This window comes from Wasmannia auropunctata, unplaced genomic scaffold, assembly GCF_000956235.1.
Source record: "Wasmannia auropunctata unplaced genomic scaffold, wasmannia.A_1.0 LD334880.1, whole genome shotgun sequence".
NCBI lineage: Eukaryota > Metazoa > Arthropoda > Insecta > Hymenoptera > Formicidae > Wasmannia > Wasmannia auropunctata.
In genome coordinates, this window is record NW_012028010.1 from 343,997 (window position 1) to 357,748 (window position 13,752).

General features: G+C 30.7%; 1 protein-coding gene and 1 long non-coding RNA gene across 4 annotated transcripts in view; one reads left to right on the plus strand and one right to left on the minus strand.

The window, feature by feature from the left end:
* Positions 1–13,752, plus strand: part of LOC105457889 — a 47,078-nt gene that overhangs the window by 32,409 nt on the left and 917 nt on the right. For all 3 annotated transcript variants that reach the window (XM_011702818.1, XM_011702817.1, XM_011702816.1), the window contains 11 exons: positions 709–772; positions 3,967–4,226; positions 5,106–5,169; positions 6,182–6,277; positions 7,574–7,674; positions 7,793–7,924; positions 9,077–9,250; positions 9,330–11,213; positions 12,619–12,757; positions 13,038–13,160; positions 13,221–13,610. In XM_011702818.1, coding sequence (XP_011701120.1) covers positions 709–772; positions 3,967–4,226; positions 5,106–5,169; positions 6,182–6,277; positions 7,574–7,674; positions 7,793–7,924; positions 9,077–9,250; positions 9,330–11,213; positions 12,619–12,757; positions 13,038–13,160; positions 13,221–13,610 — 3,427 coding nt within the window. The remainder of the gene's footprint in view (positions 1–708; positions 773–3,966; positions 4,227–5,105; positions 5,170–6,181; positions 6,278–7,573; positions 7,675–7,792; positions 7,925–9,076; positions 9,251–9,329; positions 11,214–12,618; positions 12,758–13,037; positions 13,161–13,220; positions 13,611–13,752) is intronic.
* On the minus strand, positions 4,130–7,688 carry LOC105457887. The gene is made up of 3 exons (XR_975462.1): positions 7,612–7,688; positions 6,142–6,318; positions 4,130–4,217 (listed from the first exon to the last, which is right to left on the minus strand). It is a non-coding gene; the product is annotated as an uncharacterized LOC105457887 (long non-coding RNA).

The following is a 13,752-nucleotide window of genomic DNA, read 5'->3' on the forward strand; positions in this document are numbered from 1 at the left end:
TATATATATATATATATATATATATATATATAGCCAATACTATATCTCTGTTATGAACATTACTTCATGTTCAGGATGCGAAGAAAGAAGTGTCACCAATCAATGATTCGAGTATCAGAAACTTAGATGTGATTAGAACGCATATACATCCTACCTCATATCGCGTTTTATCAAAAATGCGTTTTTATAATGAAAAAAAAAAAAAACTGGAACATAAATTGGAAATAAAATGAATTTAATTAGTATGTCTGATGAACAACAAATGAATCAAAATTCTTTTAGAAATTACTAGAAAATCATGATTAATTAATTTTCTGTTAAATATACCAAATGTGATGTTAATTATGTAGGTCAATTGAACCAGAATTGACAGAGTTTTGATCGTTCCTGTTTATTTTACAACTAAAGTTCTGATAATGCTTTATTTAATTAGGTCAATATAACTTTTTATTTTTATAAAAACGTATTTTTCTAAAATATTAATTGTAACGTCTTTTTTTGACGTTTATTTTGTATAAATAATAAATTATTACACTTTATATTAATTTCTCTTTCAAAAAAAACATCCATATTTACTTTTATTTGAAAATCTCTTGCAGTAATTAATTATTTATATTGGCAATAACGCTAAATTAAGTGAAACCAGATCTATACAGAATGATAATAATAATTAATGGTAATAATATAAATTCATTTTAATTATTACAGAGGCGAACTGGCGAGGTAACGGTAGACAGCGAGGGACAGAATGCGGTGTTTGTGTGTATTTCCGGTGAGTAACTCTATAATTTTTATTTGGCGATATCATGTAGGTCATGTAGTAATTATTTTATGAGTGATACGCGTCACACGATTCTGTATTAAACAGAACATGTTTTGAATAAAATAAAATAAAATATTTTAATAATATCAAAAATTTGATTGCAAACACTTAGGGAATTCTTTGTAGCAATCGAATTAAGATGTAAAGTTGCAACATAATGGTTCATTACATTTACTGTATGATTAGTTTGTTAAAATAACAATTACTTTTATCAAAAAATCAATGAAATCTTAAATATGCATTTTATGCAGAAGCATTTATTAATAGTATTGTATACATCTTATAGTTAAACTTTTACGCACTTAGGAAGGCAAAAGATATAATTTTGATCTTAATATACACATATATCTCACATTTTACACACACACATACATATCTCATATTTTATTTTAATATGATGTAATTAGACTAGGTCAGGTTAATATCATTACTTACTCGTAGCTTAATATTAAAATATTAAAACAAACTTAACGTATTAAACGGGTTTATAAGATACTCTTTAGTATCCATAATATTAAATTGATTACTAATATCAAATTGATAAGATGAGAGTGTATCTCAGCTTCAGCGCCGTGACCGTGTAATGGCGTATGATTTAAAGCAAAAAATGCAAATGTTTATTAAAGTTTAACATACTTTAATATTAATCAGTGATTTGTCCGATGAATTAAAATGTAAAATCTATGGCTTATGATTATATACTTGTTTTACATTACTTGTGCAGCAAGAATGAGTGTCTTGACAAAGATGCTCAACTTTTTCCTCTATTTAAATTATTTTTAAGTAGCAAAATAAAAATTACGCAAATACTAAAAATGATTGACTTTTTATTGTGACGTGATATAAGAGCAATTTAATAGTTAATCATTCCTATTTTTATATTGGATATTGGGATAATAGAAATATTATTAAGATAATGACACGATGGGTGCGTTCAAGGCGGCAAAGCTGCCGGTTTGTTTGCCAAGCGAGTGCTACGTGGCTAACAAACGCAGCTCGTACATTGTATAATTTTTGAAACAGATAGTAGAAATTATCGTTATTATTATCAGTAATACTAGGATCCCACTAACAAACGGAATTTCGTGTTCTGAATATTATATGTTTTTAAAGACATTTGTATTATATGTAAATGAAGACTCTAATAAAATGTAAATAAAATTATTATTAAATTTATAGCATAAATAACCGATAACAGAGATAAAAACTTATGTTGACACAGTTAAAAAACGAAAATAAATGTGACCTGTAATAAACTAAATATCATCGCTAGCTAAGCGACGACAACAAGGATGATAAAATATGTTATTATAGATTAGCCGCTGCAACAGAATATGCTAACAATTTTTGGCAAATTTAATGCATGTTCATTCGCTTGATAATTAGTTGCTTTCCCGGTTTGAATGCGCTCAACGTCATTTCTTTATTTCTTGCTAGATATATATTATTATATATATGTATATGTATATAATATAGGATATAGATATTATAGACTTTCCGTGTAAAAATAAATCTTCCGGACATTACGTGTGTTGTACCACAAGTACCTGCATTTCTCTCTTCCCCTGTTATCTTTCTTTTTTCATTCCGTTCTCTCTCTTTCCCTTCTTCTCATCTTCTTTTTGTCCTATATTTTCTCTTCTCTTTCTTTCCATTTTACCTTCTCTATTTCTCTTTTTTTCTATCTCCCTTTTCTTTTCTCTTCTCCGATTTTCTTTAATCTCTCTACATTCCTTATCTTTCTCGCTTTCTGCAGTCTCTTTTTCTCCTTTATTTTTCCAATCTTTCTTTTCGTTTTCTGCAATTACTCAAGGTGCATTCATGCCAACACATTCTTATATTTCATCTCACCATTTATATGTCCTATGGCATTCTTATTCGCCATTCTCTTATTGAGATAAATAACGATCATTATCACCCAACCATTTATACCTCTAACCTCTTCTTTCTTTTGCATTTTACTAAAATAATAATCAATAAAGTGACATATTTGCTATTAATACAAAAAGTAGTGGTAATAGCTAGATTTCTTGAAGAAGAAATTAAGAGACACGATAGTATGCTCGTGCCAAGTGCATGCGCGAGAAACTATCCCGTGTATCTTTACACGAGCCGTCAAGTTGAGCAAAAACACAATTATCAGCTCTCAATAACAACTGGACCGATCGACTTCTTATTAAGCTCAATCGATTACTCGAGATCATGTTATAACAGAAAAGTGTTATCTTTTCTCTCCATTTTATTTGAAGAGAAATATTATAATCTGTCTAAATCGGACAATTTACTTTTAATTCTCATAAGTAGTTTTTTTTTTAATAACTTTATTATATATGATTATGATGAATTCTTAATATAAAATAATTTTGATTTGGTTATAAAAAAATTTCAAAAATTTGAAAAAAAATGTTAAGTGGTGAGAGAAATAAAAAATTAATTTTTGAAAATTTTTTTATTATTATTTTACAAAGCATTCTTTTTTAAAACTATTTAATCTTTTATTTAAAATATTTTTCTCCACTTTTTATAGTTTGAATGATATTTGGAAAGAAAAGAACGGATATTTTTCAAAAGAATATTTTTATCTCTAAAATTTATTAGACACAACAAAAAATTATTACGTGATTAGGTCCGTCTATTCTAGGTTTATGAAATGTTTCAAATTTTTTTTTACAATTGTCAAACTTTCCTTGTCAGTCGCGATTATAATCATGCTTCACTTATCGAAATCAAATCATACATGTAGTGTTGTAGAGTTTATAAATTTATTTTGTCTTTAGCATAAATCTGTATTATTTCATTAATAGCTAACATCTCATTTATGAAACATCAAATTTGATCACGAATAAAATAATTCTAAAGTAATAATTAAATACTTAATAATTTAAATATTTCAATGTCTAATTTTTAAACACATTAATATTATTTTTATACTTTTTTAGTTTTTAGTTTTTATTTACTTGTTTTTTTTGTATTTTATATAAAAATTAAAGAAAAATAAATGTCACAATAACTCATTTTTCTACTAATTATTTTACATTATCTTATAAATAAAACTGTAATTTTATATCAAGAAATAATTTTTCCCTATTTAAAAAAGATAATTTATCGCTTATGACATACTGAAAACGCTTACTATTTCATAGATAGCAGCTTATTTCGTAATTCTGGTGCATCGACCACGTTACCAGAAGTCCATGATGGATTATCTACGGCAGAAGCAGCATTCAGACGTTTATCGGATGCGGAACAAATTCTGCTGGAGAGTCTGGACGTCGATCGATATAGGCCCAGGCATACAGGTCGATTTCTGACGATGCATAAGAGACGGCGTAAGAAGCTTACTACCAGATCCTTGAATCAGGAACCAGGTATCTTGGACGACATATTCCACGGACTGGTGCAGGTAATTTACACATTTTATTTGAAAAATGTAAAAATTCTTTTAAAAATTGTAATATTCGTACAAAAATCAGTTTTTTCCCCATTATTACTTTATAGCTATATTTCCTATTATATTCAACTTTTAAGCTTTAGTTATAATGAATGCTTTTCGTTTCACACATAGTGCGCACGAATAAAATATCATTTTGTTTCACGCCAATGCGCTTGAACATTGGAACGTCCATATTTTTCGTTTACTGCAGAAAAATGAGAGAGGTGGATATATATTTCCCAGATTTCTGGGAATTATATCCTTTAAATGGTAAATGATTTTCAGTTAAAGCGCGTACCATAATTAAAAAATTATAAAATTACATAGATCGTTGAAAAAATGAAAAATTTTGTTGTTGAACAAAATATAAATTTTATCTGTAGCACGTTCTGCGTTGCGGATATCATCAATTAGGTCAGGAAAAACATGAACACTATTCAGACTGTTGATATTTTGAGTATAAACGGATACATCATAAAATATATTTCATAGAATCGTTAATTCAAACATAATAATGTATAATGTCGTGTATTAAAATTTTTTTAAAAATAATTTGAATCAATTTTAATAAAAATGATGGTAAAATTATTATTGCAACTTTCCAACGTTCAACAATACTTTAGACTTTAAATACTTTAACTATAGGCTTTCAATTAAAATTCTGTACAATACTTTAATCAGATTTTGAATTAAAATTCTGTCAAAGTAAAAATCTTTTTTAATTAAGTATATGAAATTGTATGAAGAAAAAAATGTTAATTATATGATTTTATTATTTATTTTTCTAATCTAATATACGATACGATACTCTCGTATCGTATTATCATATTTGGATTATATGTGTTACAGTGCGTGTTACAAAGAGCTGGAAACTGGCGCTTTAATGCTTTCACGTTGGAAACAGTCACGGGTGGTAAGTACAGTTGAAATTATCATTTATGTATGTTGTATATACAATTTTTATAATAATTAACATATATTTTTATAGTATATTAATGAAACAATTTTAAATTGTAGAATTTTAAATTATAGAATTACATATTTTTATTTTATATTTTAGTATTACAAATTTTTCAAAATAATTTTATTATCATTGATAACTTTTGAGGTAAAAAAACTGTATGGTGATGTAATTTGTGAAAATACTCCAATAGAAATTAAAAAAATTTTTTTTTTACATATCACGCACATTGACTTAAAAACTTCTATAATAGGAGTACTATACCTTAAATTTTACTAGGTATACTGTGAATTTTTTTAAGGTAGTTATTTTAAAGGGTCATTCAGGAACTGATTAAAAAAACTTTTATACATAACGTTTCTATATATAAAATTTCTTTTTTTGAAAGTATTCATAGATAGATCTACATTGTTACCAATTTCTTAAAAAAAATCTATATGTAACTTAAAATCTTCTATCCCCTTAATTTTTTAATTAATTAGTTACAACATTTTTGGAAAAAAATTTTATTATACGCGAAATAACTTTTAATAATCGAGTAGGATAAAATTTGGTTTACTACATGCACCAACTCTAAACAAATTTGAAAACTTGCAATTTAAAAAGTTTAATAATAACTTTGAATATTTAAATATTTGAACAAAAGAGAGAATGCCGTAGCGCAGTCAATATTTCGTACTTTAATTTGAATAATTTAAATATTTAAAATATTTAAAATATTAAAAAATAATTTAATATGACATTATTATCAAATATCAATTAACTCTTCAGATATAAATAATAAAAAAGGGATTTTATATTAAAAAATTACATAAAAGGTTTAACATAAATTACATAAATTATTGAAGCATTATTAACAGATTAATTTGAATAGATGCACAGACTCACAAAGGAATTAAAACATAATCATTAATTCATTTATACTTAAATCATCGCCACACGTAATATCGTGTTTAATTTCCAGGTCGTTCGCTGCCAGTATTATGTGTCCATCTCTTCCATTGTTATGGACTTTTTCAACACTTCAGTTTGGATGTCGTAACAGTATGGAAGTTATTCGGTAAGCAGACACTTAAATCCCGCGATTTCTTTATAAACAAGCTAGTTATTATTTTTCTATATTAATTATAATGCAAAACAGTAATGGGTACATTATAGGAATATCACTTTATGACAAATAGTGTTGTCAAAAATGAAGAAGGTTATAATAAAATGGATCTAATAAAAGAAATCTCTTCTGGTGTTTCAAAGTTTATAGGAAATCTTTCACGAATTTTGTTACTAAATTTTTTACCTCTGTGACCTTAGTTTCCACCACTAAAAAAAAAGGTTTAACTATATTTATGACTGGGTGTTTCTAAAATTGTTTGCTCTTAAAATAGTCCGAAATTTATTGTTCTTTGTTCAAGTTAAAAAAATCCGTCAGAAGTGTGACCTATTTTTTTTCTTTATAGTACTCTGTATGTGTTTTTCGGGAGTGGGGATGCTAGGGTAACGTGAAGGCAGCACTCTTTTAATTTTAATTTCCTGCGAATGAGTAGAAGCAATAAATTCTCGACTAGAGCAATAAATTAGCAATAAATGAGCACTTAATTATGACTATATAGTCATAAATATAGTCGAGTTTTTTTTTAATGACGGAGATGCTAGATTTATACTATTTATAGAGAGATAAATCTTTTGGGAAAGGTGATCTTTAGGTGGATAATATGTCTTATTTTTTTAAAATAAAATTGTTTTAAATGTTTGAAATAAATATAAGTATATTTCTTTTTATATAACTCAATTCTTTTTATTACTTTATTTGTGTATGTATATTGATTTGATTATGAAATCATCAAAAACGAATATTTTAATATAAATATGCATTTTATCATAATATGGAAAATATGAAATATTTTATAAAATATTTATTTTTGATATATGATTTTATCGAAATACTGTATATTTAAAGTAATGAGAAGAACGATTTAAAAAATATATAATGTATGTTAAATTTACAGAATAACTGTAACGGCTCACTGAAATATTGGTGCAAACAAAAAATATAGAAAAATTATAAATATATTTTTTATCGTTATATCCTACAAATATCTTTATCTTACAAAAGATATCTGTAAAACATTTCGTAATATACGTAATTCTTCAGAAAACAAATAATACTTTATAAATCATTATATCTGATCATATTTTTTTGAAAGAGGGAGAGACAGAGATTTGTATTATTTTTATTGTGTAGAAAAAAATGGGAAAAATAAAAAAAGATAGAAAAAATGAAAGCAAAAGTAAATAGAAATGTTTGAAAAATGGTCAATTCAAATTACGGCAAATAATTTATGTAATTATTTAATTAAAGCTTTTATCGAGGAGGGTTATCACAGTACAAATCCTTACCACAACAGTATACATGCCACGGATGTCACTCAGGCAATGCATTGCTTCCTCCAAGAAAAAAAGGTAATTATACATTCACTTTGCAGCTTTATAGACAGATGTAGAATTTTTGACTACTTAGACAGCATGTAATAATCTCATTTCTTCAGTGAGACAGAATGACGGAGTTATAATTTTGCAGATTAAAACACATCTAACCAATTTAGAAATTATGGCTTCCTTGATAGCGGCTGTAACGCATGACTTAGATCATCCGGGTGTCAATCAACCATTTTTGGTCGCAACGAGTAATCATTTAGCTGCGCTTTATCAGGTAGGAACATCTCTGTTTAATTAAATAATTGAAAATCTGAGAATTGATTTTATATACTGTGTATACACAGAGTATACCTTGATCGCTTGAAATATTTCTATTGGTTTTAATGATACGAAGAAATATTTGAAAAAAAATTCACTGTTCGAGAGAGCAATTGAGAATAGAAAAAGAATTTTTTTTAGATTTATTTAAAAGATTTTAAGATTAACATTATTTTGTTAAACGGAATTTTATACGTTTTTAGTTGCGCCTTTATGAATGGCATTGAAAATCTTAAATTCTAAACTACACAGCATATTTTTGTATACAAGATTTGTCATATTTGGTCGAACATTTTTATATTTAACTTTGATGAAAGAAAATACATATATCTCTCGACATATTTTTTTACGAGAAAAATATCAAATTTTATAAAATGGATGAGAAAGATTCGAGACAAAAAATCAAGATATACGTGGGATGAGAACTCAAATCCGGGACCTGTCGACTATGAATCGATCGCGCTCACATAAAATACGATTACAAAATGAAAACAAATATGCTTGTTACATGTTGAAAATATGAATAAATTTAATAATATTTATAAATAATTACAAATATTTAAAAAAGTAGATGATTATTCTTTAAGTTAATTTCATGCTTTTTGAAGAATTTATATAATTATAGTTCTAATTGATAAAATTCTTTTTCTATAAATTAAAGTTAAAGTTTTATATTATTTCACATGAATCGATTTTGTTTGTTAGTCACACCACTTTAAGAACGTCGTTAGCTTGACGTGAATTAATTGCAAATACTTGATATTTTGCTTCATAAAAATTATTTGTAAATATTTGATCAAAGTAAAACCGTGTCCGAGCTTAATGAATGAGAAACGAATATGCCACGGATATTTTTTCCAATTTATCATTCAAAAAATAAAACTTATACTAGTTATATGACGTTCTTTTATAAACAGAATATTCTCAAAAATTATTTCTTGAATATTATCGTTTAAATTATATTTTAAATTTTTATGTAATTTTTAACATGTTCCGAACAACAGGTCTTCAATATTTTCTGACAATTATTATTATTATTATTCATAAATAATGTCTAAATTATTTACGTAAGCAATGTTTGTCTGTAAAAAAGCTTAACAACTTTCAGAATACTTCTGTTCTTGAAAATCATCACTGGAGATCGGCTATAGGATGTCTTCTAGAAAGCGGTGTTTCAGCACAACTACCGGCCGACGTGAGACCAGAACTTCAACGGCATATCAGTTCACTGATCTTAGCGACAGATATTACAAGACAACAGGAATTTCTCACGCGCTTCAGGGTACATCTTCTTAACGTTAACTCTCTTCTCTCGATTACACGAATTAATCCTCAACGTTTCTTTATCTCTCGCATTGCAGGATTACTTGAGCAACAATTCACTCGAGATGAAACGCGCGGAAGATCGTCATTTCATCCTGCAAATAGCCCTGAAATGCGCGGACATTTCCAATCCGTGTAGGCCGTGGGACATATCCAGGAAATGGTCTTACAAGGTTTGCGAGGAGTTCTTCAGGCAGGGTGATTACGAGCGTCGTTTGAATCTTCCGGTGACGCCGTTGTGCGATCGACACACCACCAGCATCCCAAAAATCCAAGCTGGTTTTTTCAAGCACGTCGTCACCCCGCTCTACGTGGAGTGGCATCGTTTCCTCGGTGACGGTCTGAGCGTGTCGTTAATGGAATATTTGAAGATGAATCAGAAAAAATGGGAGGCGTTGATCAACCAGGAGATAACCGAGGAGAAAGAGGCCGAGATCTCCGAGCTGGACGAGCCCGAGGGCGCGATCAGTTCGGGCGAAGAAACGGCCGCCGATGAAGATTCGGGCAGCATCGATCTGCTGATACCGGCGACTTACGTGCAAACGGCGCGAATGCCGACGCTGCCAGGACGAGTTGGCCTCGATCGCGTCGGCAGACGTCATTCCGTTCCTCTGAGCGTATCGAAGCCATTGCAATTGCCCTTAAGCCAGACCACCAGGAGAGAGAGTTTGCCGAGCGAGCAGGTCAAGGCGAAAAATCCATTCTGGAAGATAGAGGATCAAAGTTTGTTGGAGCCGAGCTCGCTGTCCCTATTGTCTTCCAAAAGTAACATGTCCGAGTCACCGAACGTTAGCGCCGAGAGACCGGTTAGCGCGGAGAATCTCCTACCGGAGCCGAGTATAGCCAGTATTACGAGCAGCGCCGAAGCATCGAGATTGAATACAGTGCTGCAACCGGATCAGTACGGCGCGGCGCATACCAAGCACCTCACGCGGCAGCAGACCTTCCCGCCGATTCAGCCACCGTGCGTGAGAACGAGGTACATGTCCGCGACCGCGGAAATGACGCAGTGCTACACGCAGATGCTGGTCGAGGAAGCCGACGATTCCGTCAGCTCGTCGAGCCGCACGATAGAAAAATCGTGTTCGAGCGGCCGGTACTGCTCGTACGATCCCAGCTCGCGTCATCAGAGGAAATCCAGCGTGTCGAGCGCGCTCTCCAAGGAGTCGGATGTGTCTGTCAAAAGACAAGGCTTGACTTTGTTGGATCCAACAAAACAGAAGCATACTGTCAATTCGCAGCGTCGCCATTCTATACAGATTGTTCGTACCGACGATACTTTTTCTAAGCATAAGCATAAAAGGCCTTCCTCCGCTCAAGATCCAGATCCCACGCAGATGTTCTACGCTACGTTAACGGGCTCTCACAGCGACAAGAGCAAATGTGTTCCTGATAAGTGTATCGCGGAATGTAGGTCGAATTTAGATTGCAATACCGAGTCTAGGTGTCGCGACGCGAGATTAACGGTTCAAGAACTGCAAACTACTGCGTTGCTGTCCAAAAAATTAGACCAATCTACTTCATCGGCTGCGAGCGCATATTCCGAAGAGCCGCGAAGATACTCGACTTCTGTCACAGAATATAAAACGATAACGGTCGACCAAGCAGGTAGACGGTACACCACAATACCCGTGTCTTCTGAGCTTAGCACTCACAAAGTGTTCTTTATCGGTAGTCCTCCCGATTCGCCTCCTAATCATAGTGTATCTTCGTCGAGTGACAGTGGTAGTGAGCCAAAAAGAAGTATCGATGATTCGAGTAAGGAAGCCGTTGTTGTCAGTGGCAATAGAAAGGAGTTGGATTGTGTGAAAGAAAAAAATTCAAAGGTCTCGAAGTTCAGTTCCGATGCGCAAATGAAGGAAAATGTTGATCCCCGTGCGAATGACGACTTCGCTAAAGCGTTATCTCGTAGAGGCAATCAGGTAATCTAGCAATGATTTACTTTTAAGACTAATTTTTCATTGTAGCTATGTTGGATTATAACGTATATGAAAGATGTCATTTTTTTCTGATATTTTACGTCGAAATGAATTAGTTTCTTTGCAACTCATTTCAATATTTTAGTATTTCGTGTTCGAGATGAATATATGAGTTTTATTGTGATCTTGTGTATTCAATCTCATCTTTCGTATATTTATTCTATATACATATGTCCTATAATTTTGATTTTAAATCCATTGAACTAAATTTTATAAATTTGTCAAATCAATTCAAGTTTTATTAATCAATACTTGCAACTATTTAGGAAATAAAAAAGTTATCTCTATGTATTACGTAGTAGAGACTACTTAAATAATTTTTTTGCTCCATTTGGATGTTCTACTTCAATGTGGTTGCAATAAAAAATAACAAATCTTTATTTTGAAACATTAATCTTATGATTACATTACAATTCATTGCAATCTTTAGAAATACAATAAAATTCTTTGAACATTTCTTATAAAAATTAATATTTTTAAACACATTAAAATGTAAGTAATAAAGTTTTATTTCAATTTTTTAAATATTAAAAAATTCTCTCAAGCTAAAAGATTGAAGAGGAATAGAAATTGGTAATTGAAACTAATTAGAGAGTACTAAGAATAGTATTGTAGTGCAATGTTTAAAAACCTGGCAAAAATTGTTTTTTGTTAAAAATTTTGTGTTTATATACTAATATATTCTTCATAATTTTTTGTTGTGACATAATAGATGGATTTATTTCTATTGGGTTACAAGGACTTCCCCTTATAATCGCATCATATATAATTTTGTAAACAATGATTGTAAATATTATTTTCGTTATAATATTGCAATTCTTTTCCTATCCTAAACTTACACGCACATGCACAGACGCCTGCTTACGCTTCTACGTCTATCTAACTTCGATTCGTTTCCTTCTTTCTTCAAATATTTCAATGATTGGATGTCATTCATCTTTATTTCTACTTACTGTACCTACTATCTGTTAAGATGCTTTTCCTCTTTCCCCCCTCTCTTCTCTCTCCCCCTTTTTTCTTTCCTCCTCATTCTTCTTTCTCAACTCTTTTCTAGTTCCTATTACTTCTTTTCACTCTTTCTACCTCCATCTTATCTTTATCTTTGTTCCGTCCTTGTTGTATTAAACATTGAACAAATCTTTTCTAATTATTCCCAAACCTTCTCTTTTCGATTTCTCACACTGCTCTCTTTTTTATCCTATCCTATTCTTCGTCTGTATTTCTTGCCCCCACTTTTTGTTAATAACTTATAACCACTACTGTGTAAATTTTTTTTCTCTTTCTCTCTTTACATTTTTTTAATTATTATTACATGTATTATCAATTTCTCCTACTATATTGAATTTAGGGATGGGCGAAAAGACGCGGATCAGCCCCAGTTGGTCTTTTATCGAGATTGGATGATTTTACTTCAACGAACACATCTACCATAGTTGATCATAATTGTAGACGTGGATCAGTACCAACTGATATTACTAAACATCAAGGTACACATTGTGATTTATATTCGATTGCATATGCATTATATTTATCAAAAATTAGTATCTTACAGATAATGTAATATTGGAAGAAAAAATAATTAAATTAATAAAAATTAATACTAATAAAGTAAAATTATATGGTAACATATTATAATAATTAATTTTAGTTATTTTTTAATACACATTTTTATTAAAGAAATAAAACTTAAGTTTACAATCTTCATTTAGAAGTAAAGCTTACCATTTGCATCGCGAATACACTCTCTTTTTACATTCTCCATATTAGGTGGAAGTTGTAACCGGTTAACTCTAGGATATCGAGGAGACAATTTATCGGATCTACGAAGAGCTAGTCTTCCGCAAGAGACTGCATTAGAAAATCTTTTGGAAAATGTCCTCACTTTAACCAGTAAGTACATTTTAACAGTATCATAACACAGGAACGTAATTTTGCATTATATTATTTCAGGCGAGCGGGAAAGCATTTCAATAAACAACAATAATAATAACAACAATAACAGTAACCGCAGCAACAATAACGGCATTAGTAAATTTGATAGTATCGTGTCCGGGATGCTCTCTCCGAGACGAGGATCAATACCAGCAGACATATCCGAATTACGTCGCGATCTATTTAGTAGAAATAATGTAAATAATAAACCGCGAAACCGCAAAAAGATTTTAAGAAGACGAAGTAGTGGTGGCCCGGAGATGTTCACCGGTGGATCTACCGACGGGAACGACAATGGTACGTGGCTCAAGTGGAAGAGAGAAATAGGAAAGCGCGATCCGGTTCCCGAAGCATTTGTCAAACGGAGGGGATCTCTACCCATAGAGATGGTGGCTGTTTCACATGCTGGTCGGTACAACCATAGATAAAGGAGGATGTCGTAACACAAGCGGGTACAAATATGTTTTCCAAAAATATGCATATTTTTTTCATTGTTCTTTTTTTTTATTCTGCATAAAAGAATGGTTGCATTCGAGAGACCAAACAATTG